The 25182-nt window shown below is 40.9% G+C and overlaps 4 protein-coding genes and 1 pseudogene across 4 annotated transcripts; all 5 read left to right on the forward strand.

The window, feature by feature from the left end:
• The first annotated feature begins 61 nt into the window (after positions 1–61).
• On the forward strand, positions 62–4486 carry LOC145907316 (protein IMPACT-B-like). The gene is made up of 5 exons (XM_082994740.1): positions 62–720; positions 1400–1539; positions 1581–1841; positions 4287–4376; positions 4435–4486. The coding sequence occupies exons 1-5, from the start codon at positions 73–75 to the stop codon at positions 4484–4486; spliced, it is 1191 nt and encodes a 396-aa protein (XP_082850866.1). The 5' UTR covers positions 62–72.
• Positions 4487–4721: 235 nt separating this feature from the next.
• Positions 4722–6524, forward strand: LOC145907317 (protein IMPACT-B-like). Its single transcript, XM_082994741.1, has 3 exons — positions 4722–5416; positions 6055–6194; positions 6236–6524. The coding sequence occupies exons 1-3, from the start codon at positions 4733–4735 to the stop codon at positions 6522–6524; spliced, it is 1113 nt and encodes a 370-aa protein (XP_082850867.1). The 5' UTR covers positions 4722–4732.
• A 3700-nt stretch (positions 6525–10224) lies between these two features.
• LOC145907318 (protein IMPACT-B-like) lies at positions 10225–15061 on the forward strand. Its single transcript, XM_082994743.1, has 5 exons — positions 10225–10912; positions 11421–11560; positions 11602–11862; positions 14862–14951; positions 15010–15061. Exons 1-5 carry the CDS (start codon positions 10229–10231, stop codon positions 15059–15061), a joined length of 1227 nt encoding a protein of 408 aa, XP_082850869.1. The 5' UTR covers positions 10225–10228.
• A 243-nt stretch (positions 15062–15304) lies between these two features.
• LOC145907319 (protein IMPACT-B-like) lies at positions 15305–17135 on the forward strand (annotated as a pseudogene).
• Positions 17136–20005: 2870 nt separating this feature from the next.
• Positions 20006–25181, forward strand: LOC145905930 (protein IMPACT-B-like). Its single transcript, XM_082993257.1, has 2 exons — positions 20006–20643; positions 24924–25181. Exons 1-2 carry the CDS (start codon positions 20006–20008, stop codon positions 25165–25167), a joined length of 882 nt encoding a protein of 293 aa, XP_082849383.1. The 3' UTR covers positions 25168–25181.
• The last annotated feature ends 1 nt before the right edge of the window (position 25182 follows it).

The following is a 25182-nucleotide window of genomic DNA, read 5'->3' on the forward strand; positions in this document are numbered from 1 at the left end:
ATAAGGGGCAAAATTGTAGCGGGGAAGTCCCAGAAAAATGGACAGTGCGTTTTGACTGGATTGTTTGTAATAATGGACGATTTAAGTCGACAAATTGAAGAGATAGAAGCAATTTCTTCAATTTACGAGGGTGATTGGTCGGTGGTCAACGAGTGTTCCAGACACTTCCGGTTGAGAATAGGCCAGAACAGCCCTTTGTTGCTGGTGTTTGAGGTAACTTTACCCGCAGATCAACCTTCTCAAGCGATTCCTAAATATTCATTCTCTGCACCCTGGTTACAAAGAGTGGAACGACAAAGCGTAGAGAAAAGTATCGCCGACATCGGTGCTGATAATAAAGGAGAAAATGTTCTTTTTCTGTGGATTGAACACTTGCGTGGATTTGTGGATGAAAAAAATCAAGAATTTAAATTGGTGAAAGCCAACAAAAAAGCCCAATCTAAAGTATCAAAAACAGAAAGTGAGACCGTGTATAAAGGACGCAGTATTTATCATGGTGATCCATTTACAGACAGAAAAAGTACATTTCAAGGTCATCTAGCTGTCATTGCAAAACAATCTCAGGTTCAACAGGTGTTACAAGAACTACTAAAAATTCGAAAAATTTCCAATGCAACGCATAATATTTACGCCTACAGAGTTTTTAACGAGAAAGCAAATACTTTTCATCAAGATTGTGATGATGACGGAGAGACACATGCTGGGGGAAGGGTTTACATTGTAACATACGTCACAGAAACCAGTGCTTGAATTGCGTAATGTTTTGCGCGCAGCTTTGCACATGTAATGCATAATCCCATAATGTGACCCAAATGATTTAGCCATCGAATATTCTCGAGTAAAATAATACAAGGAGGATCAACTCCTTCAGCTAGTGTGCAACAGAATGTGTGAACAAGCGACTGCTAGTACAGCACGCGTGAATCATCTATATCCGCTCCCACAGATAATCTTGATGTGTACTGTATTTTATGTTCCTGCAATATATTACTCATGATATCACGTGACATTATTGACCAATCAGCTCTCATAATGGAGAGCGTAAAAGAGCCCAGTTTAGACCGGTAAATTCATTCTATTTGATTCTATTTGATTCTATTTGGTTCTATTTGATTCTATTTGATTCTATTTGGTTCTATTTGATTCTATTTGATTCAATTCGATTCTACTTGTTTTATCGTATAACTGTTACACTGCTAATATTACTGAGACTCTACAAGCTATTCGCCGGCTTGGGATTTATTCCCATAGCCTGATAATATACTGTTTATTTGGAATCAGCGGTTTGCTGGTGAGAACGAGGCAGAAGCAGATTTAACAATCGAAGAGACTCAATAACCGCTCAGGCCATCGAGACACTGTTAAATATCTCAGAAACACTTCGAGTTATTTACAATAGTGCCCCGTCTTCGGCAACTCCCTTGAGATCAGAGAAAAGAAGCAGACGTGTTTCACCAGCCAGTACACCAAGATACCCGGCAAACCGACGAGGCAGCCCGTTCAACTCCAGGCGACCAGCACGCCAAACCAGAAGCCCAGGTGACAATCTGTCTCCAACTTCTCAAATATTTTTTGACCAGGAACTCCAGCTCTATTCCCGGCCGCGCAACCACTCAACCTTGGCCCCCCTCTTGGCAAGCGCACTTAGGCGCCGAAGACAATCATCTGGAAGCAAGGAACCTTCTACACCTCCCCCACGCAACATCAGGACCAAATCACGTTCACCACTTGGACCAGCGGACTCGTTTCCACAACAAGGAAGACACCCCAATCAACATCTTGGAACCCAACAGCACAGCGAAGGAGATCGGAACAACCGCAGCAATTCTGCCCAACGAGAGGTAGAATACCTTCGACAATAACAAAAACGAATAACTCAAAAACTATAATCGCTCGCACACGCATTTAATTGTTTATTGATAACCGACTTTTTATTGCATGATCATTTTTTTTCAATGTGCATATTGTGTTTCACCCCTTTGAAAGCCTAATAGCTCCCATAAGACCTAGGTCGCTAGGGAAATTTTTATAAACTTACATAGTTTAGCGCCAATTGTTTGTCCGGCATAACGGTTTGTCACCACCAATAGGAAACCATAATAATTACAGACTGCTAACGCAAAAGCCTGTTGTTTTTGGCAATTACAAATTAATGCAAACGCCTGTTGTTTCGGCATTTGCAACCCATCTTCCCCAAGCCAGCATATTGCTCCAGTCGCCATTTTTTTATCAACCTTTGTGTTGGGTTTAAACCCAACAAACTTGTAACAACCACGTTGAGTAAATTCATGAAGGAAGCCACTTTTTCGCCCGTAAATAAGCGCACACGCAGTAAAACAGAAAACCCATTATCCCCAAGCCAAACCGTCGCCATGTCAACAAGCGAAGCAGAAATTCCCATAGTTTCGCCGCGTAGTGTGTCATCGGAAACAAATCCGTCAAGTCCCCCGGCGCACAATCACGATAACGCCGCCAATAAAGCACAACCGTTCAGGCGTAACGCATTTCAGCCACGTAATACAGCACCGCAACGCGCGACCGGAAGCTCTTCTCAGCTGTTTCAGCAGCCGCAGCAGTACAGTACGTCACAGCAGCCGAGCAAGCCATTTTCGGGATATCCCCCAAATAGACAGCGTTATAACTCAGACTTATGTTTTTATCACGCGCGTTTCGGTCCCCGTGCAAATAAATGCACTCCCCCTTGCCAATGGAAAGGCAATTAACAAGACATCCCTCCTTGTGCATAATTCTATTATTAACCATGTTTTGGTGCACTGGCACAACTAACCTTGATTTCAATTTGCGCATTTGTTCGCCGCAACAAGTTGCGGAATACGAGATATTCCCCCGGAAACCTGCCATCGCCACCTGCTCAACATGACCAAAAACTGCCAAGTTAATGGTTTCCGCCTTGATAGAAATTTAAAGGAAATTCCAGCCATATCATACCGCTGTAGAAATAATTACTACGGACACTTATTACTTTTTTGGAGCACAAACATCCCACTCCATGCGATTTTGTCCAGCCCAATTATCAGGCACTATTTACGCCCGCCTGCTAAGGCAATGCCGACTGCTATTGGTTTTTACCAAAACGATTTAAATGATCAATTACGATCAAGTTTCCAACACCTGAATGCTGATGCATCTTACCTAGAATGTCAACTGCAATCTTATCTCTCGTTGCTACTTGCAACTAACGCGCGCATTACCCCTCTCTTACTATATCATTACTCACGGGACAACAGAAAGCAGCCATTACTGGAGAAACTATCACAGAGATAGGCTGCACGTACCGAAATGTACGTATACGCTCTTTACAATACATTAATGTGTATGCCACAATCCATTGTTTACCGAATTAGCAGGGCCCGCTTACTTTCATTGTGTTGAAATGGTGAGCGAAAACATCAGTCATGCATAAAGATTTGCACGTATTTGTAATTTGTTCAATTTTAGCGCTGGGGCATTTTGATGGGGATTGAGGTGATGCCGTTGTTGACGCCAACTTAAACTCATGAAAATAAAATCGGTCCAAGCAATGTATTTGCGTCATGTAGATAACGATTACAAGTTTAATCTCTGTCTGTGTGTTCCCAACAAAGCTTCACATTATGTACCAACATTGCCCGTTATCTTCACAGACATCTTATCAATGAACTTGACAAGGATTTCCAAGACAGTGTTTACAGACTGGACCCACACGCAGATATAAAACATTCCGTCACAACAACTTTCCGCACTGTGGTTTGTGTGAATGGCGCGCTCAGACAGGAAAACATTCTGAAAAAACATTAATTCTGTGTTATAAACGCCCAGGGTATAAAAATTAGATTATTTTTTATAGTTTTAATCTTACACAGTTTTAAATGTATCGATTATGAAATAATTACTGTTTTCGTTTTCAATTATGGTTACATTTAGAAATCGGAGAAAGACTTGATCAAAGCATGAAGACTGCAATAGTTGCACTGTTGGTCGTGTTGTTGCTCTGCACAGCTTCAGTTAGAGGTTTTCCTGCGCCATGCAGACAGTTAGTATTTGTTTAAAATATGATTTATGTCATTTGTCCCTTATCGTACTTTTATTTGTCTTCATTCTCAATCTGGCATTTATATGCAAAGTTTCTCCGAACAAAATTAAGTATTAAACCGTTTGCATTCTTTTTCGTGCAATTTATGTTGACTGATAATTTTTCAAATTTCAAGGCCTTGGAAATTATGATTTACGTAAGAATAATTTATCGTTGGTAATGATTTCTTATTCTGCCTATACTTTTATTGCAGGAAATGCCCTCGTAATTATCAACCGGTATGTGGAAGTGATGGTATAACACATGACCATATTTGCATGTTGAACTTTTCATCGTGCATACAGTAAGTATTTCACACTAGGCAAAATATTTAAACTAAAAGTACGCATTATAATTTGCAGGGTAACCGCTGGAGGTGACGAAATTACTCTGATTAAGGAAGGAGAATGCTGAGAAGCAAAGGTTCAAGAATAAACAACATAAAATTGCTTCAATTTTATCGTCTTGCTTGTAATTGTTGAATAAAAGAAACATTCAATTTTGAATAATGCACACCTATTAGCGCGATGTTTTTTTAAATTAGAAAGCAGAGGCAACTTTATTCCATGAACCTTGATGGTGTGGATAATAAGGGGCAAAATTGTAGCGGGGAAGTCCCAGAAAAATGGACAGTGCGTTTTGACTGGATTGTTTGTAATAATGGACGATTTAAGTCGACAAATTGAAGAGATAGAAGCAATTTCTTCAATTTACGAGGGTGATTGGTCGGTGGTCAACGAGTGTTCCAGACACTTCCGGTTGAGAATAGGCCAGAACAGCCCTTTGTTGCTGGTGTTTGAGGTAACTTTACCCGCAGACTATCCTTCTCAAGCGATTCCTAAATATTCATTCTCTGCACCCTGGTTACAAAGAGTGGAACGACAAAGCGTAGAGAAAAGTATCGCCGACATCGGTGCTGATAATAAAGGAGAAAATGTTCTTTTTCTGTGGATTGAACACTTGCGTGGATTTGTGGATGAAAAAAATCAAGAATTTAAATTGGTGAAAGCCAACAAAAAAGCCCAATCTAAAGTATCAAAAACAGAAAGTGAGACCGTGTATAAAGGACGCAGTATTTATCATGGTGATCCATTTACAGACAGAAAAAGTACATTCCAAGGTCATCTAGCTGTCATTGCAAAACAATCTCAGGTTCAACAGGTGTTACAAGAACTACTAAAAATTCGAAAAATTTCCAATGCAACGCATAATATTTACGCCTACAGAGTTTTTAACGAGAAAGCAAATACTTTTCATCAAGATTGTGATGATGGCGGAGAGACACATGCTGGGGGAAGGGTTTTACATTGTAACATACGTCACAGAAACCAGTGCTTGAATTGCGTAACGTTTTGCGCGCAGCTTTGCAATGCATAATCCCATAATGTGACCCAAATGATTTAGCCATCGAATATTCTCGAGTAAAATAATACAAGGAGGATCAACTCCTTCAGCTAGTGTGCAACAGAATGTGTGAACAAGCGACTGCTAGTACAGCACGCGTGAATCATCTATATCCGCTCCCACAGATAATCTTGATGTGTACTGTATTTTATGTTCCTGCAATATATTACTCATGATATCACGTGACATTATTGACCAATCAGCTCTCATAATGGAGAGCGTAAAAGAGCCCAGTTTAGACCGGTAAATTCATTCCATTTGATTCTATTTGATTCTATTTGGTTCTATTTGATTCTATTTGATTCAATTTGATTCCACTTGATTCTATTTGATTCCATTCGATTCTACTTGTTTTATCGTATTACTGTTACACTGCTAATATTACTGAGACTCTACAAGCTATTCGCCGGCTTGGGATTTATTCCCATAGCCTGATAATAAACTGTTTATTTGGAATCAGCGGTTTGCTGGTGAGAACGAGGCAGAAGCAGATTTAACAATCGAAGAGACTCAATAACCGCTCAGGCCATCGAGACACTGTTAAATATCTCAGAAACACTTCGAGTTATTTACAATAGTGCCCCGTCTTCGGCAACTCCCTTGAGATCAGAGAAAAGAAGCAGACGTGTTTCACCAGCCAGTACACCAAGATACCCGGCAAACCGACGAGGCAGCCCGTACAACTCCAGGCGACCAGCACGCCAAACCAGAAGCCCAGGTGACAATCTGTCTCCAGCTTCTCAAATATTTTTTGACCAGGAACTCCAGCTCTATTCCCGGCCGCGCAACCACTCAACCTTGGCCCCCCTCTTGGCAAGCGCACTTAGGCGCCGAAGACAATCATCTGGAAGCAAGGAACCTTCTACACCTCCCCCACGCAACATCAGGACCAAATCACGTTCACCACTTGGACCAGCGGACTCGTTTCCACAACAAGGAAGACGCCCCACTCAACATCTTGGAACCCAACAGCACACAGCACAGCGAAGGAGATCGGAACAACCGCAGCAATTCTGCCCAACGAGAGGTAGAATACCTTCGACAATAACAAAAACGAATAACTCAAAAACTATAATCGCTCGCACACGCATTTAATTGTTTATTGATAACCGACTTTTTATTGCATGATCATTTTTTTTCAATCTGCAGGCCGCATCTCTGTATTTCTATGGAAAAGACTTTCCCGGTTGGGAATTGCCCTTCTCGAACTCTGTCCTGCGTAACAGAGTAAAATTGTGTGTAACAATGCAATGGGTCATGCATGGGCGCCAGTGTTTTGGTTGAATGAGCGCAGATGAACAGGCTGTTGCCAGGGCGATTTTCAGCGTGTTTGGGGCAGTTTTAGTTTGTTTTTCAGGGCTATTAGTCAGGCAGTAAATTGGTAGAGGGTGCTGTTGTACATGTAGCTGAAAAACTACCCAAATATTGAGGTTGATTTTGTGAAAAAATGAATCAGAGAAAGTATGTTCAATTTGTGATTTTCTGTTAGTGCGGACCCTTGGCAAGGAATTGTGGCCAAATTTATAATCAAAATAACTACTTAAACTGCTCCCCCGGGGGCATTTTGACCCTCTGTTGGCCATTATTTTGGTCAAAAAAGCAGAAAAAAGTGTAGGTTTGTTTTGTGAAAAAATGAATCAGAGAAAGTTACCTCCATTTGCGATTAAGTGAAGCCACCAACCCTCCTCTACACAATTCATGAAGAATTAGATGTCTTGTAATTGTCTTGGGGCCCCACCGGGGCTGTTTGTACACCCCCTAGGACTGACAATTTAGCAGTTAGCCTTTGCAAAACCCCCCAATGTGCTGTCTTAATGCAGCTGCAATCAATTTTTTTTCTGTTCAGCAATAGTAGACCCCCCCATGAGTCATCAGACCCGGCAATTGTTTTTGGCAAACAAGAGAAACTGTAACCAGGTGCACAATAACAAATGACTTCTAAAACTCAATTTTTAGGATTTAATTGAGAGATGCGGCCTGCATATTGTGTTTCACCCCTTTGAAAGCCTAATAGCTCCCATAAGACCTAGGTCGCTAGGGAAATTTTTATAAACTTACATAGTTTAGCGCCAATTGTTTGTCCGGCATAACGGTTTGTCACTACCAATAGGAAACCATAATAATTACAGACTGCTAACGCAAAAGCCTGTTGTTTTTGGCAATTACAAATTAATGCAAACGCCTGTTGTTTCGGCATTTGCAACCCATCTTCCCCAAGCCAGCATATTGCTCCAGTCGCCATTTTTTTATCAACCTTTGTGTTGGGTTTAAACCCAACAAACTTGTAACAACCACGTTGAGTAAATTCATGAAGGAAGCCACTTTTTCGCCCGTAAATAAGCGCACACGCAGTAAAACAGAAAACCCATTATCCCCAAGCCAAACCGTCGCCATGTCAACAAGCGAAGCAGAAATTCCCATAGTTTCGCCGCGTAGTGTGTCATCGGAAACAAATCCGTCAAGTCCCCCGGCGCACAATCACGATAACGCCGCCAATAAAGCACAACCGTTCAGGCGTAACGCATTTCAGCCACGTAATACAGCACCGCAACGCGCGACCGGAAGCTCTTCTCAGCTGTTTCAGCAGCCGCAGCAGTACAGTACGTCACAGCAGCCGAGCAAGCCATTTTCGGGATATCCCCCAAATAGACAGCGTTATAACTCAGACTTATGTTTTTATCACGCGCGTTTCGGTCCCCGTGCAAATAAATGCACTCCCCCTTGCCAATGGAAAGGCAATTAACAAGACATCCCTCCTTGTGCATAATTCTATTATTAACCATGTTTTGGTGCACTGGCACAACTAACCTTGATTTCAATTTGCGCATTTGTTCGCCGCAACGAGTTGCGGAATACGAGATATTCCCCCGGAAACCTGCCATCGCCACCTGCTCAACATGACCAAAAACTGCCAAGTTAATGGTTTCCGCCTTGATAGAAATTTAAAGGAAATTCCAGCCATATCATACCGCTGTAGAAATAATTACTACGGACACTTATTACTTTTTTGGAGCACAAACATCCCACTCCATGCGATTTTGTCCAGCCCAATTATCAGGCACTATTTACGCCCGCCTGCTAAGGCAATGCCGACTGCTATTGGTTTTTACCAAAACGATTTAAATGATCAATTACGATCAAGTTTCCAACACCTGAATGCTGATGCATCTTACCTAGAATGTCAACTGCAATCTTATCTCTCGTTGCTACTTGCAACTAACGCGCGCATTACCCCTCTCTTACTATATCATTACTCACGGGACAACAGAAAGCAGCCATTACTGGAGAAACTATCACAGAGATAGGCTGCACGTACCGAAATGTACGTATACGCTCTTTACAATACATTAATGTGTATGCCACAATCCATTGTTTACCGAATTAGCAGGGCCCGCTTACTTTCATTGTGTTGAAATGGTGAGCGAAAACATCAGTCATGCATAAAGATTTGCACGTATTTGTAATTTGTTCAATTTTAGCGCTGGGGCATTTTGATGGGGATTGAGGTGATGCCGTTGTTGACGCCAACTTAAACTCATGAAAATAAAATCGGTCCAAGCAATGTATTTGCGTCATGTAGATAACGATTACAAGTTTAATCTCTGTCTGTGTGTTCCCAACAAAGCTTCACATTATGTACCAACATTGCCCGTTATCTTCTCAGACATGTTATCAATGAACTTGACAAGGATTTCCAAGACAGTGTTTACAGACTGGACCCACACGCAGATATAAAACATTCCGTCACAACAACTTTCCGCACTGTGGTTTGTGTGAATGGCGCGCTCAGACAGGAAAACATTCTGAAAAAACATTAATTCTGTGTTATAAACGCCCAGGGTATAAAAATTAGATTATTTTTTATAGTTTTAATCTTACACAGTTTTAAATGTATCGATTATGAAATAATTACTGTTTTCGTTTTCAATTATGGTTACATTTAGAAATCGGAGAAAGACTTGATCAAAGCATGAAGACTGCAATAGTTGCACTGTTGGTCGTGTTGTTGCTCTGCACAGCTTCAGTTAGAGGTTTTCCTGCGCCATGCAGACAGTTAGTATTTGTTTAAAATATGATTTATGTCATTTGTCCCTTATCGTACTTTTATTTGTCTTCATTCTCAATCTGGCATTTATATGCAAAGTTTCTCCGAACAAAATTAAGTATTAAACCGTTTGCATTCTTTTTCGTGCAATTTATGTTGACTGATAATTTTTCAAATTTCAAGGCCTTGGAAATTATGATTTACGTAAGAATAATTTATCGTTGGTAATGATTTCTTATTCTGCCTATACTTTTATTGCAGGAAATGCCCTCGTAATTATCAACCGGTATGTGGAAGTGATGGTATAACACATGACCATATTTGCATGTTGAACTTTTCATCGTGCATACAGTAAGTATTTCACACTAGGCAAAATATTTAAACTAAAAGTACGCATTATAATTTGCAGGGTAACCGCTGGAGGTGACGAAATTACTCTGATTAAGGAAGGAGAATGCTGAGAAGCAAAGGTTCAAGAATAAACAACATAAAATTGCTTCAATTTTATCGTCTTGCTTGTAATTGTTGAATAAAAGAAACATTCAATTTTGAATAATGCACACCTATTAGCGCGATGTTTTTTTAAATTAGAAAGCAGAGGCAACTTTATTCCATGAACCTTGATGGTGCGGATAATAAGGGGCAAAATTGTAGCGGGGAAGTCCCAGAAAAATGGACAGTGCGTTTTGACTGGATTGTTTGTAATAATGGACGATTTAAGTCGACAAATTGAAGAGATAGAAGCAATTTCTTCAATTTACGAGGGTGATTGGTCGGTGGTCAACGAGTGTTCCAGACACTTCCGGTTGAGAATAGGCCAGAACAGCCCTTTGTTGCTGGTGTTTGAGGTAACTTTACCCGCAGACTATCCTTCTCAAGCGATTCCTAAATATTCATTCTCTGCACCCTGGTTACAAAGAGTGGAACGACAAAGCGCAGAGAAATGTATCGCCGACATCGGTGCTGATAATAAACGAGAAAATGTTCTTTTTCTGTGGATTGAACACTTGCGTGGATTTGTGGATGAAAAAAATCAAGAATTTAAATTGGTGAAAGCCAACAAAAAAGCCCAATCTAAAGTATCAAAAACAGAAAGTGAGACCGTGTATAAAGGACGCAGTATTTATCATGGTGATCCATTTACAGACAGAAAAAGTACATTCCAAGGTCATCTAGCTGTCATTGCAAAACAATCTCAGGTTCAACAGGTGTTACAAGAACTACTAAAAATTCGAAAAATTTCCAATGCAACGCATAATATTTACGCCTACAGAGTTTTTAACGAGAAAGCAAATACTTTTCATCAAGATTGTGATGATGACGGAGAGACACATGCTGGGGGAAGGGTTTTACATTGTAACATACGTCACAGAAACCAGTGCTTGAATTGCGTAATGTTTTGCGCGCAGCTTTGCACATGTAATGCATAATCCCATAATGTGACCCAAATGATTTAGCCATCGAATATTCTCGAGTAAGATAATACAAGGAGGATCAACTCCTTCAGCTAGTGTGCAACAGAATGTGTGAACAAGCGACTGCTAGTACAGCACGCGTGAATCATCTATATCCGCTCCCACAGATAATCTTGATGTGTACTGTATTTTATGTTCCTGCAATATATTCAATTTGATTCTACTTGATTCTATTTGATTCCATTCGATTCTACTTGTTTTATCGTATTACTGTTACACTGCTAATATTACTGAGACTCTACAAGCTATTCGCCGGCTTGGGATTTATTCCCATAGCCTGATAATAAACTGTTTATTTGGAATCAGCGGTTTGCTGGTGAGAACGAGGCAGAAGCAGATTTAACAATCGAAGAGACTCAATAACCGCTCAGGCCATCGAGACACTGTTAAATATCTCAGAAACACTTCGAGTTATTTACAATAGTGCCCCGTCTTCGGCAACTCCCTTGAGATCAGAGAAAAGAAGCAGACGTGTTTCACCAGCCAGTACACCAAGATACCCGGCAAACCGACGAGGCAGCCCGTACAACTCCAGGCGACCAGCACGCCAAACGAGAAGCCCAGGTGACAATCTGTCTCCAACTTCTCAAATATTTTTTGACCAGGAACTCCAGCTCTATTCCCGGCCGCGCAACCACTCAACCTTGGCCCCCCTCTTGGCAAGCGCACTTAGGCGCCGAAGACAATCATCTGGAAGCAAGGAACCTTCTACACCTCCCCCACGCAACATCAGGACCAAATCACGTTCACCACTTGGACCAGCGGACTCGTTTCCACAACAAGGAAGACGCCCCACTCAACATCTTGGAACCCAACAGCACAGCGAAGGAGATCGGAACAACCGCAGCAATTCTGCCCAACGAGAGGTAGAATACCTTCGACAATAACAAAAACGAATAACTCAAAAACTATAATCGCTCGCACACGAATTTAATTGTTTATTGATAACCGACTTTTTATTGCATGATCATTTTTTTTCAATGTGCACATTGTGTTTCACCCCTTTGAAAGCCTAATAGCTCTCATAAGACCTAGGTCGCTAGAAAATTTTTATAAACTTACATAGTTTAGCGCCAATTGTTTGTCCGGCATAACGGTTTGTCACTACCAATAGGAAACCATAATAATTACAGACTGCTAACGCAAAAGCCTGTTGTTTTTGGCAATTACAAATTAATGCAAACGCCTGTTGTTTCGGCATTTGCAACCCATCTTCCCCAAGCCAGCATATTGCTCCAGTCGCCATTTATTTATCAACCTTTGTGTTGGGTTTAAACCCAACAAACTTGTAACAACCACGTTGAGTAAATTCATGAAGGAAGCCACTTTTTCGCCCGTAAGTAAGCGCACACCCAGTAAAACAGTAAACCCATTATCCCCAAGCCAAACCGTCGCCATGTCAACAAGCGAAGCAGAAATTCCCATAGTTTCGCCGCGTAGTGTGTCATCGGAAACAAATCCGTCAAGTCCCCCGGCGCACAATCACGATAACGCCGCCAATAAAGCACAACCGTTCAGGCGTAACGCATTTCAGCCACGTAATACAGCACCGCAACGCGCGACCGGAAGCTCTTCTCAGCTGTTTCAGCAGCCGCAGCAGTACAGTACGTCACAGCAGCCGAGCAAGCCATTTTCGGGATATCCCCCAAATAGACAGCGTTATAACTCAGACTTATGTTTTTATCACGCGCGTTTCGGTCCCCGTGCAAATAAATGCACTCCCCCTTGCCAATGTAAAGGCAATTAACAAGACATCCCTCCTTGTACATAATTCTATTATTAACCATGTTTTGGTGCACTGGCACAACTAACCTTGATTTCAATTTGCGCATTTGTTCGCCGCAACAAGTTGCGGAATACGAGATATTCCCCCGAAAACCTGCCATCGCCACCTGCTCAACATGACCAAAAACTGCCATGTTAATGGTTTCCGCCTTGATAGAAATTTAAAGGAAATTCCAGCCATATCATACCGCTGTAGAAATAATTACTACAGACACTTATTACTTTTTTGGAGCACAAACATCCCACTCCATGCGATTTTGTCCAGCCCAATTATCAGGCACTATTTACGCCCGCCTGCGTGACTACCTTGACGTTTACAAACTTACCTATCATGGACACAGTGCAAGGTATAGCGTGATTCCCGTAACAATTATTGAAGTTACCTATCGATGACGTAGTACAGGTTAAATGATTTCAATTACTCCCTTGGATGAAAATATGTACCCTCCCTGTTTACCGCTGCAGTCATGTGTTTAGGTTACCGATTTTGTCCAGTTTACTGATCTTGGACGCTTACCTATGTTAGCCGTAACGTTACAGCCCTATATGAATCCTCCAAGCAGACTTTTCTGCGGTCAAACTGGTTTCGACCTTCAGACTTTTTCGCAATAAACACCAAGAGGCTTCCGTTTATAAAACTTGCTTGAGGGGAACGTCGCCGATCAAGCGTGAAACAGCTTACTAACGCTTAGCGATTTCGCTTCAAGTCTTTAGAATGCAATATGAAGTTTTGAAATAACTTTATTTGTCATTTATGACAAACGCCCGGCCCTGCAGCGTCGATTGGAATAAACTTGTTGCAACTTGATCAACCGCATCCAGTGCTATTCCACTGTTGCCCTCAAATCGTCCCTGAATCTAAACATTAATTAGATTTGGTTTAAAGACCTGAAGAAGTTCCAAGGTTTAGTGAAGTCGCAGTTTGGCGTCGACGGTCATTGGCCCACTTGGCTTCCAAGGGCCTTGCAGCCACGCAAACACAGAGACTTGTTGACAAATAATTTACTGGGCATCTGTGTTTGTTTGCGATTTTCTTGTTGTATGTTTTTCATAGTTATGTGGGTCGGATGGTTCAGCCAATTCCTTCCGCAAAACCATTGAATACAAACAGCTATTTAGACATCTCGTTTCGTGGTGAGCCCTCAACGTTGAGGTAAATTTTAAAACGCTTACTTTCATTGTGTTGAAATGGTGAGCGAAAACATCAGTCATGCATAAAGATTTGCACGTATTTGTAGTTTGTTCAATTTTAGCGCTGGGGCATTTTGATGGGGATTGAGGTGATGCCGTTGTTGACGCCAACTTAAACTCATGAAAATAAAATCGGTCCAAGCAATGTATTTGCGTCATGTAGATAACGATTACAAGTTTAATCTCTGTCTGTGTGTTCCCAACAAAGCTTCACATTATGTACCAACATTGCCCGTTATCTTCACACACATGTTATCAATGAACTTGACAAGGATTTCCAAGACAGTGTTTACAGACTGGACCCACACGCAGATATAAAACATTCCGTCACAACAACTTTCCGCACTGTGGTTTGTGTGAATGGCGCGCTCAGACAGGAAAACATTCTGAAAAAACATTAATTCTGTGTTATAAACGCCCAGGGTATAAAAATTAGATTATTTTTTATAGTTTTAATCTTACACAGTTTTAAATGTATCGATTATGAAATAATTACTGTTTTCGTTTTCAATTATGGTTACATTTAGAAATCGGAGATAGACTTGATCTAAGCATGAAGACTGCAATAGTTGCACTGTTGGTCGTGTTGTTGCTCTGCACAGCTTCAGTTAGAGGTTTACCTGCGCCATGCAGACAGTTAGTATTTGTTTAAAATATGATTTATGTCATTTGTCCCTTATCGTACTTTTATTTGTCTTCATTCTCAATCTGGCATTTATATGCAAAGTTTCTCCGAACAAAATTAAGTATTAAACCGTTTGCATTCTTTTTCGTGCAATTTATGTTGACTGATAATTTTTCAAATTTCAAGGCCTTGGAAATTATGATTTACGTAAGAATAATTTATCGCTGGTAATGATTTCTTATTCTGCCTATACTTTTATTGCAGGAAATGCCCTCGTAATTATGCACCGGTATGTGGAAGTGATGGTATAACACATGACCATATTTGCATGTTGAACTTTTCATCGTGCATACAGTAAGTATTTCACACTAGGCAAAATATTTAAACTAAAAGTACGCATTATAATTTGCAGGGTAACCGCTGGAGGTGACGAAATTACTCTGATTAAGGAAGGAGAATGCTGAGAAGCAAAGGTTCAAGAATAAACAACATAAAATTGCTTCAATTTTATCGTCTTGCTTGTAATTGTTGAATAAAAGAAACATTCAATTTTGAATAATGCACACCTATTAGCGCGATGTTTTTTTAAATTAGAAAGCAGAGGCAACTTTATTCCATGAACCTTGATGGTGCGGATAATAAGGGGCAAAATTGTAGCGGGGAAGTCCCAGAAAAATGGACAGTGCGTTTTGACTGGATTGTTTGTAATAATGGACGATTTAAGTCGACAAATTGAAGAGATAGAAGCAATTTCTTCAATTTACGAGGGTGATTGGTCGGTGGTCAACGAGTGTTCCAGACACTTCCGGTTGAGAATAGGCCAGAACAGCCCTTTGTTGCTGGTGTTTGAGGTAACTTTACCCGCAGACTATCCTTCTCAAGCGATTCCTAAATATTCATTCTCTGCACCCTGGTTACAAAGAGTGGAACGACAAAGCGCAGAGAAATGTATCGCCGACATCGGTGCTGATAATAAACGAGAAAATGTTCGTTTTCTGTGGATTGAACACTTGCGTGGATTTGTGGATGAAAAAAATCAAGAATTTAAATTAGTGAAAGCCAACAAAAAAGCCCAATCTAAAGTATCAAAAACAGAAAGTGAGACCGTGTATAAAGGACCCAGTATTTATCATGGTGATCCATTTACAGACAGAAAAAGTACATTCCAAGGTCATCTAGCTGTCATTGCAAAACAATCTCAGGTTCAACAGGTGTTACAAGAACTACTAAAAATTTGAAAAATTTCCAATGCAACGCATAATATTTACGCCTACAGAGTTTTTAACAAGAAAGCAAATACTTTTCATCAAGATTGTGATGATGACGGAGAGACACATGCTGGGGGAAGGGTTTTACATTGTAACATACGTCACAGAAACCAGTGCTTGAATTGCGTAATGTTTTGCGCGCAGCTTTGCACATGTAATGCATAATCCCATAATGTGACTCAAATGATTAAGCCATCGAATATTCTCGAGTAAAATAATACAAGGAGGATCAACTCCTTCAGCTAGTGTGCAACAGAATGTGTGAACAAGCGACTGCTAGTACAGCACGCGTGAATCATCTATATCCGCTCCCACAGATAATCTTGATGTGTACTGTATTTTATGTTCCTGCAATATATTACTCATGATATCACGTGACATTATTGACCAATCAGCTCTCATAATGGAGAGCGTAAAAGAGCCCAGTTTAGACCGGTAAATTCATTCTATTTGATTCTATTTGATTCTATTTGATTCTATTTGATTCTATTTGATTCTATTTGGTTCTATGTGATTCTATTTGATTCAATTTGATTCTACTTGATTCTATTTGATTCCATTCGATTCTACTTGTTTTATCGTATTACTGTTACACTGCTAATATTACTGAGACTCTACAAGCTATTCGCCGGCTTGGGATTTATTCCCATAGCCTGATAATAAACTGTTTATTTGGAATCAGCGGTTTGCTGGTGAGAACGAGGCAGAAGCAGATTTAACAATCGAAGAGACTCAATAACCGCTCAGGCCATCGAGACACTGTTAAATATCTCAGAAACACTTCGAGTTATTTACAATAGTGCCCCGTCTTTGGCAACTCCCTTGAGATCAGAGAAAAGAAGCAGACGTGTTTCACCAGCCAGTACACCAAGATACCCGGCAAACCGACGAGGCAGCCCGTACAACTCCAGGCGCCCAGCACGCCAAACCAGAAGCCCAGGTGACAATCTGTCTCCAACTTCTCAAATATTTTTTGAACAGGAACTCCAGCTCTATTCCCGGCCGCGCAACCACTCAACCTTGGCCCCCCTCTTGGCAAGCGCACTTAGGCGCCGAAGACAATCATCTGGAAGCAAGGAACCTTCTACACCTCCCCCACGCAACATCAGGACCAAATCACGTTCACCACTTGGACCAGCGGACTCGTTTCCACAACAAGGAAGACGCCCCACTCAACATCTTGGAACCCAACAGCACACAGCACAGCGAAGGAGATCGGAACAACCGCAGCAATTCTGCCCAACGAGAGGTAGAATACCTTCGACAATAACAAAAACGAATAACTCAAAAACTATAATCGCTCGCACACGCATTTAATTGTTTATTGATAACCGACTTTTTATTGCATGATCATTTTTTTTCAATGTGCATATTGTGTTTCACCCCTTTGAAAGCCTAATAGCTCCCATAAGACCTAGGTCGCTAGGGAAATTTTTATAAATTTACATAGTTTAGCGCCAATTGTTTGTCCGGCATAACGGTTTGTCACTACCAATAGGAAACCATAATAATTACAGACTGCTTACGCAAAAGCCTGTTGTTTTTGGCAATTACAAATTAATGCAAACGCCTGTTGTTTCGGCATTTGCAACCCATCTTCCCCAAGCCAGCATATTGCTCCAGTCGCCATTTTTTTATCAACCTTTGTGTTGGGTTTAAACCCAACAAACTTGTAACAACCACGTTGAGTAAATTCATGAAGGAAGCCACTTTTTCGCCCGTAAGTAAGCGCACACGCAGTAAAACAGTAAACCCATTATCCCCAAGCCAAACCGTCGCCATGTCAACAAGCGAAGCAGAAATTCCCATAGTTTCGCCGCGTAGTGTGTCATCGGAAACAAATCCGTCAAGTCCCCCGGCGCACAATCACGATAACGCCGCCAATAAAGCACAACCGTTCAGGCGTAACGCATTTCAGCCACGTAATACAGCACCGCAACGCGCGACCGGAAGCTCTTCTCAGCTGTTTCAGCAGCCGCAGCAGTACAGTACGTCACAGCAGCCGAGCAAGCCATTTTCGGGATATCCCCCAAATAGACAGCGTTATAACTCAGACTTATGTTTTTATCACGCGCGTTTCGGTCCCCGTGCAAATAAATGCACTCCCCCTTGCCAATGGAAAGGCAATTAACAAGACATCCCTCCTTGTGCATAATTCTATTATTAACCATGTTTTGGTGCACTGGCACAACTAACCTTGATTTCAATTTGCGCATTTGTTCGCCGCAACAAGTTGCGGAATACGAGATATTCCCCCGGAAACCTGCCATCGCCACCTGCTCAACATGACCAAAAACTGCCAAGTTAATGGTTTCCGCCTTGATAGAAATTTAAAGGAAATTCCAGCCATATCATACCGCTGTAGAAATAATTACTACAGACACTTATTACTTTTTTGGAGCACAAACATCCCACTCCATGCGATTTTGTCCAGCCCAATTATCAGGCACTATTTACGCCCGCCTGCTAAGGCAATGCCGACTGCTATTGGTTTTTACCAAAACGATTTAAATGATCAATTACGATCAATTTTCCAACACCTGAATGCTGATGCATCTTACCTAGAATGTCAACTGCAATCTTATCTCTCGTTGCTACTTGCAACTAACGCGCGCATTACCCCTCTCTTACTATATCATTACTCACGGGACAACAGAAAGCAGCCATTACTGGAGAAACTATCACAGAGATAGGCTGCACGTACCGAAATGTACGTATACGCTCTTTACAATACATTAATGTGTATGCCACAATCCATTGTTTACCGAATTAGCAGGGCCCGCTTACTTTCATTGTGTTGAAATGGTGAGCGAAAACATCAGTCATGCATAAAGATTTGCACGTATTTGTAATTTGTTCAATTTTAGCGCTGGGGCATTTTGATGGGGATTGAGGTGATGCCGTTGTTGACGCCAACTTAAACTCATGAAAATAAAATCGGTCCAAGTAATGTATTTGCGTCATGTAGATAACGATTACAAGTTTAATCTCTGTCTGTGTGTTCCCAACAAAGCTTCACATTATGTACCAACATTGCCCGTTATCTTCACAGACATCTTATCAATGAACTTGACAAGGATTTCCAAGACAGTGTTTACAGACTGGACCCACACGCAGATATAAAACATTCCATCACAACAACTTTCCGCACTGTGGTTTGTGTGAATGGCGCGCTCAGACAGGAAAACATTCTGAAAAAACATTAATTCTGTGTTATAAACGCCCAGGGTATAAAAATTAGATTATTTTTTTTAGTTTTAATCTTACATAGTTTTAAATGTATCGATTATGAAATAATTACTGTTTTCGTTTTCAATTATGGTTACATTTAGAAATCGGAGATAGACTTGATCAAAGCATGAAGACTGCAATAGTTGCACTGTTGGTCGTGTTGTTGCTCTGCACAGCTTCAGTTAGAGGTTTTCCTGCGCCATGCAGACAGTTAGTATTTGTTTAAAATATGATTTATGTCATTTGTCCCTTATCGTACTTTTATTTGTCTTCATTCTCAATCTGGCATTTATATGCAAAGTTTCTCCGAACAAAATTAAGTATTAAACCGTTTGCATTCTTTTTCGTGCAATTTATGTTGACTGATAATTTTTCAAATTTCAAGGCCTTGGAAATTATGATTTACGTAAGAATAATTTATCGTTGGTAATGATTTCTTATTCTGCCTATACTTTTATTGCAGTATATGCGTTCTTGCTCTTATACCGGTATGTGGAAGTGATGGTATCACATATGCCAATATTTGCAGGTTGAACTTTTTATCGTGCAGACAGTAAGTATTTCACACTAGGCAAAATATTTAAACTAAAAGTACGCATTATAATTTGCAGGGTAACCGCTGGAGGTGACGAAATTACTCTGATTAAGGAAGGAGAATGCTGAGAAGCAAAGGTTCAAGAATAAACAAAATAAAATTGCTTCAATTTTATCGTCTTGCTTGTAATTGTTGAATAAAAGAAACATTCAATTTTGAATAATGCACACCTATTAGCGCGATGTTTTTTTAAATTAGAAAGCAGAGGCAACTTTATTCCATGAACCTTGATGGTGCGGATAATAAGGGGCAAAATTGTAGCGGGGAAGTCCCAGAAAAATGGACAGTGCGTTTTGACTGGATTGTTTGTAATAATGGACGATTTAAGTCGACAAATTGAAGAGATAGAAGCAATTTCTTCAATTTACGAGGGTGATTGGTCGGTGGTCAACGAGTGTTCCGGACACTTCCGGTTGAGAATAGGCCAGAACAGCCCTTTGTTGCTGGTGTTTGAGGTAACTTTACCCGCAGACTATCCTTCTCAAGCGATTCCTAAATATTCATTCTCTGCACCCTGGTTACAAAGAGTGGAACGACAAAGCGTAGAGAAAAGTATCGCCGACATCGGTGCTGATAATAAAGGAGAAAATGTTCTTATTCTGTGGATTGAACACTTGCGTGGATTTGTGGATGAAAACAATCAAGAATTTAAATTGGTGAAAGCCAACAAAAAAGCCCAATCTAAAGTATCAAAAACAGAAAGTGAGACCGTGTATAAAGAACCCAGTATTTATCATGGTGATCCATTTACAGACAGAAAAAGTACATTCCAAGGTCATCTAGCTGTCATTGCAAAACACTCTCAGGTTCAACAGGTGTTACAAGAACTACTAAAAATTCGAAAAATTTCCAATGCAACGCATAATATTTACGCCTACAGAGTTTTTAACGAGAAAGCAAATACTTTTCATCAAGATTGTGATGATGACGGAGAGACACATGCTGGGGAAAGGTTTTACATTGTAACATACGTCACAGAAACCAGTGCTTGAATTGCGTAATGTTTTGCGCGCAGCTTTGCACATGTAATGCATAATCCCATAATGTGACCCAAATGATTTAGCCATCGAATATTCTCGAGTAAAATAATACAAGGAGGATCAACTCCTTCAGCTAGTGTGCAACAGAATGTGTGAACAAGCGACTGCTAGTACAGCACGCGTGAATCATCTATATCCGCTCCCACAGATAATCTTGATGTGTACTGTATTTTATGTTCCTGCAATATATTACTCATGATATCACGTGACATTATTGACCAATCAGCTCTCATAATGGAGAGCGTAACCGGTAAATTCATTCTATTTGATTCTATTTGGTTCTATTTGATTCTATTTGATTCCATTCGATTCTACTTGTTTTATCGTATTACTGTTACACTGCTAATAATACTGAGACTCTACAAGCTATTCGCCGGCTTGGGATTTATTCCCATAGCCTGATAATAAACCGTTTATTTGGAATCAGCGGTTTGCTGGTGAGAACGAGGCAGAAGCAGATTTAACAATCGAAGAGACTCAATAACCGCTCAGGCCATCGAGACACTGTTAAATATCTCAGAAACACTTCGAGTTATTTACAATAGTGCCCCGTCTTCGGCAACTCCCTTGAGATCAGAGAAAAGAAGCAGACGTGTTTCACCAGCCAGTACACCAAGATACCCGGCAAACCGACGAGGCAGCCCGTACAACTCCAGGCGACCAGCACGCCAAACCAGAAGACCAGGTGACAATCTGTCTCCAACTTCTCAAATATTTTTTGACCAGGAACTCCAGCTCTATTCCCGGCCGCGCAACCACTCAACCTTGGCCCCCCTCTTGGCAAGCGCACTTAGGCGCCGAAGACAATCATCTGGAAGCAAGGAACCTTCTACACCTCCCCCACGCAACATCAGGACCAAATCACGTTCACCACTTGGACCAGCGGACTCGTTTCCACAACAAGGAAGACGCCCCACTCAACATCTTGGAACCCAACAGCACAGCGAAGGAGATCGGAACAACCGCAGCAATTCTGTCCAACGAGAGGTAGAATACCTTCGACAATAACAAAAACGAATAATTCAAAAACTATAATCGCTCGCACACGCATTTAATTGTTTATTGATAACCGACTTTTTATTGCATGATCATTTTTTTTCAATGTGCATATTGTGTTTCACCCCTTTGAAAGCCTAATAGCTCCCATAAGACCTAGGTCGCTAGGGAAATTTTTATAAACTTACATAGTTTAGCGCCAATTGTTTGTCCGGCATAACGGTTTGTCACTACCAATAGGAAACCATAATAATTACAGACTGCTAACGCAAAAGCCTGTTGTTTTTGGCAATTACAAATTAATGCAAACGCCTGTTGTTTCGGCATTTGCAACCCATCTTCCCCAAGCCAGCATATTGCTCCAGTCGCCATTTTTTTATCAACCTTTGTGTTGGGTTTGAACCCAACAAACTTGTAACAACCACGTTGAGTAAATTCATGAAGGAAGCCATTTTTTCGCCCGTAAGTAAGCGCACACGCAGTAAAACAGTAAACCCATTATCCCCAAGCCAAACCGTCGCCATGTCAACAAGCGAAGCAGAAATTCCCATAGTTTCGCCGCGTAGTGTGTCATCGGAAACAAATCCGTCAAGTCCCCCGGCGCACAATCACGATAACGCCGCCAATAAAGCACAACCGTTCAGGCGTAACGCATTTCAGCCACGTAATACAGCACCGCAACGCGCGACCGGAAGCTCTTCTCAGCTGTTTCAGCAGCCGCAGCAGTACAGTACGTCACAGCAGCCGAGCAAGCCATTTTCGGGATATCCCCCAAATAGACAGCGTTATAACTCAGACTTATGTTTTTATCACGCGCGTTTCGGTCCCCGTGCAAATAAATGCACTCCCCCTTGCCAATGGAAAGGCAATTAACAAGACATCCCTCCTTGTACATAATTCTATTATTAACCATGTTTTGGTGCACTGGCACAACTAACCTTGATTTCAATTTGCGCATTTGTTCGCCGCAACAAGTTGCGGAATACGAGATATTCCCCCGGAAACCTGCCATCGCCACCTGCTCAACATGACCAAAAACTGCCATGTGAATGGTTTCCGCCTTGATAGAAATTTAAAGGAAATTCCAGCCATATCATACCGCTGTAGAAATAATTACTACAGACACTTATTACTTTTTTGGAGCACAAACATCCCACTCCATGCGATTTTGTCCAGCCCAATTATCATGCACTATTTACGCCCGCCTGCTGAGGCAATGCCGACTGCTATTGGTTTTTACCAAAACGATTTAAATGATCAATTACGATCAAGTTTCCAACACCTGAATGCTGATGCATCTTACCTAGAATGTCAACTGCAATCTTATCTCTCGTTGCTACTTGCAACTAACGCGCGCATTACCCCTCTCTTACTATATCATTACTCACGGGACAACAGAAAGCAGCCATTACTGGAGAAACTATCACAGAGATAGGCTGCACGTACCGAAATGTACGTATACGCTCTTTACAATACATTAAGTGTATGCCACAATCCATTGTTTACCGAATTAGCAGGGCCCGCTAAATCGAAGCAAACCAAGTGGCAGCTGTATTCTAACAGAGAATTACACTCAAAGGTACAGTTTGTAGAGCACTACCAACCTAATAGGATTTTTCACTTGAAAATACAAGGAAAAATCTTTCGGTTTATTAATTGTACAATGTCCCCGCAATTGCTTCCTATAAATAAGTCGATTAAGTAAGATAATTTTATCGAAGCTTCCAACATTCTATAGAATGTCCCTGTAGGAACCCCTCATTACCCGCTGAGGGATCTAGACTCAATTCTTGCGTCACTGGCACAGACCAAACGGCAGAATGAACGCTTAGACTCGTATTTTGGAGGCAAAAGGACTTCTCCAAAACGTCGGATGTGGCAAACTTGCGCATCCTCAAGCAGCATCCATTCAGTACTTAAACAAACGTTATTAATGACACTCTCCTCTATAACAGACCCATTTTGGAGCAGTATTTTGGCTATTTTAGTCATTTTATCCTTAATTTGGGGTGTCATATTAACAGGCTTTGCAATCAAGCATGTCTGGCTACGCCTATACCCACGTGTAAGACCAACTATTGCTCATTATATAGCACGGGCTCGGACAAACTTAAATCCCTTCAATAGGAATGCACCAGGTAACGAACCTGAAGCAGCAGTACAAAACGAGGCTGAAAATAATCCCTTGCATGAATTGTACCCTGATTTACAAAATGTAAATGCCCAGCAATAAGAACCAGCCGCACCTCCTACTGCATAGGCGCATGGCCCTATCCATAAATCTTCTCGCATTGTTATCACCCCCACGACATGGTAATGACCCTTTGTGTATTCGCATGTCATTGCACATTTGTTGCGACTTTTCCTTGTGCACCATTATAACCGAGATTTCTCTATTAATAACTTACCAAATTTGCGTATTATATCATTTTTTTTCGCACCCACCATTTGCAATTTACTCGTTCAATCGCATTAAAATCCTTTTTAATCGCCCACAGCTGATGTTATATTCATCACCTGCAAATCTAGGGGGAAGTACTTGTAACATACGTCACAGAAACCAGTGCTTGAATTGCGTAATGTTTTGCGCGCAGCTTTGCACATGTAATGCATAATCCCATAACGTGCCCCAAATGATTTAGCCATCGAATATTCTCGAGTAAAATAATACAAGGAGGATCAACTCCTTCAGCTAGTGTGCAACAGAATGTGTGAACAAGCGACTGCTAGTACAGCACGCGTGAATCATCTATATCCGCTCCCACAGATAATCTTGATGTGTACTGTATTTTATGTTCCTGCAATATATTACTCATGATATCACGTGACATTATTGACCAATCAGCTCTCATAATGGAGAGCGTAAAAGAGCCAGTTTAGACCGGTAAATTCATTCTATTTGATTCTATTTGGTTCTATTTGATTCTATTTGATTCAATTTGATTCTACTTGATTCTATTTGATTCCATTCGATTCTACTTGTTTTATCGTATTACTGTTACACTGCTAATATTACTGAGACTCTACAAGCTATTCGCCGGCTTGGGATTTATTCCCATAGCCTGATAATAAACTGTTTATTTGGAATCAGCGGTTTGCTGGTGAGAACGAGGCAGAAGCAGATTTAACAATCGAAGAGACTCAATAACCGCTCAGGCCATCGAGACACTGTTAAATATCTCAGAAACACTTCGAGTTATTTACAACATTTACTTCAAATATTAGATGCAAGAAATGTTATTGTTGTGGTTTCGCGATGGTACGGAGGGATTCAGTGGGGACCAGATAGATTCAAACATATCAACAATGCTGCCAGAAGCATTTTGTTGAAACATGGATTCATTCAAGAAAATAAAAACAAAATAAAATCCATTTTTAAACTAAATTCTTTGAAATGTTCTTTCATCAGTTTGCATAAATCTGGCAATGCAATTTTTTAAATGTGACATTTTGGT

This window comes from Ascidia mentula, chromosome 6 (genome assembly GCF_947561715.1).
Source record: "Ascidia mentula chromosome 6, kaAscMent1.1, whole genome shotgun sequence".
In the NCBI taxonomy this organism is placed as follows: domain Eukaryota; kingdom Metazoa; phylum Chordata; class Ascidiacea; order Phlebobranchia; family Ascidiidae; genus Ascidia; species Ascidia mentula.

Coding starts and splice junctions, on each gene's coding strand:
- LOC145907316 (XM_082994740.1), top strand. CDS start 73: ATGGACGATTTAAGTCGACAAATTGAAGAGATAGAAGCAATTTCTTCA. Junction 721..1,399: donor CTGGGGGAAGGGTTTACATT/GTAACATACGTC, acceptor TATTTACAATAG/TGCCCCGTCTTCGGCAACTC. Junction 1,540..1,580: donor ACGCCAAACCAGAAGCCCAG/GTGACAATCTGT, acceptor TTTTTTGACCAG/GAACTCCAGCTCTATTCCCG.
- LOC145907317 (XM_082994741.1), top strand. CDS start 4,733: ATGGACGATTTAAGTCGACAAATTGAAGAGATAGAAGCAATTTCTTCA. Junction 5,417..6,054: donor GAAACCAGTGCTTGAATTGC/GTAACGTTTTGC, acceptor TATTTACAATAG/TGCCCCGTCTTCGGCAACTC. Junction 6,195..6,235: donor ACGCCAAACCAGAAGCCCAG/GTGACAATCTGT, acceptor TTTTTTGACCAG/GAACTCCAGCTCTATTCCCG.
- LOC145907318 (XM_082994743.1), top strand. CDS start 10,229: ATGGACGATTTAAGTCGACAAATTGAAGAGATAGAAGCAATTTCTTCA. Junction 10,913..11,420: donor GAAACCAGTGCTTGAATTGC/GTAATGTTTTGC, acceptor TATTTACAATAG/TGCCCCGTCTTCGGCAACTC. Junction 11,863..14,861: donor GCAATTCTGCCCAACGAGAG/GTAGAATACCTT, acceptor CTTTTATTGCAG/GAAATGCCCTCGTAATTATG.
- LOC145905930 (XM_082993257.1), top strand. CDS start 20,006: ATGGACGATTTAAGTCGACAAATTGAAGAGATAGAAGCAATTTCTTCA. Junction 20,644..24,923: donor GAGACACATGCTGGGGAAAG/GTTTTACATTGT, acceptor AAACACTTCGAG/TTATTTACAACATTTACTTC.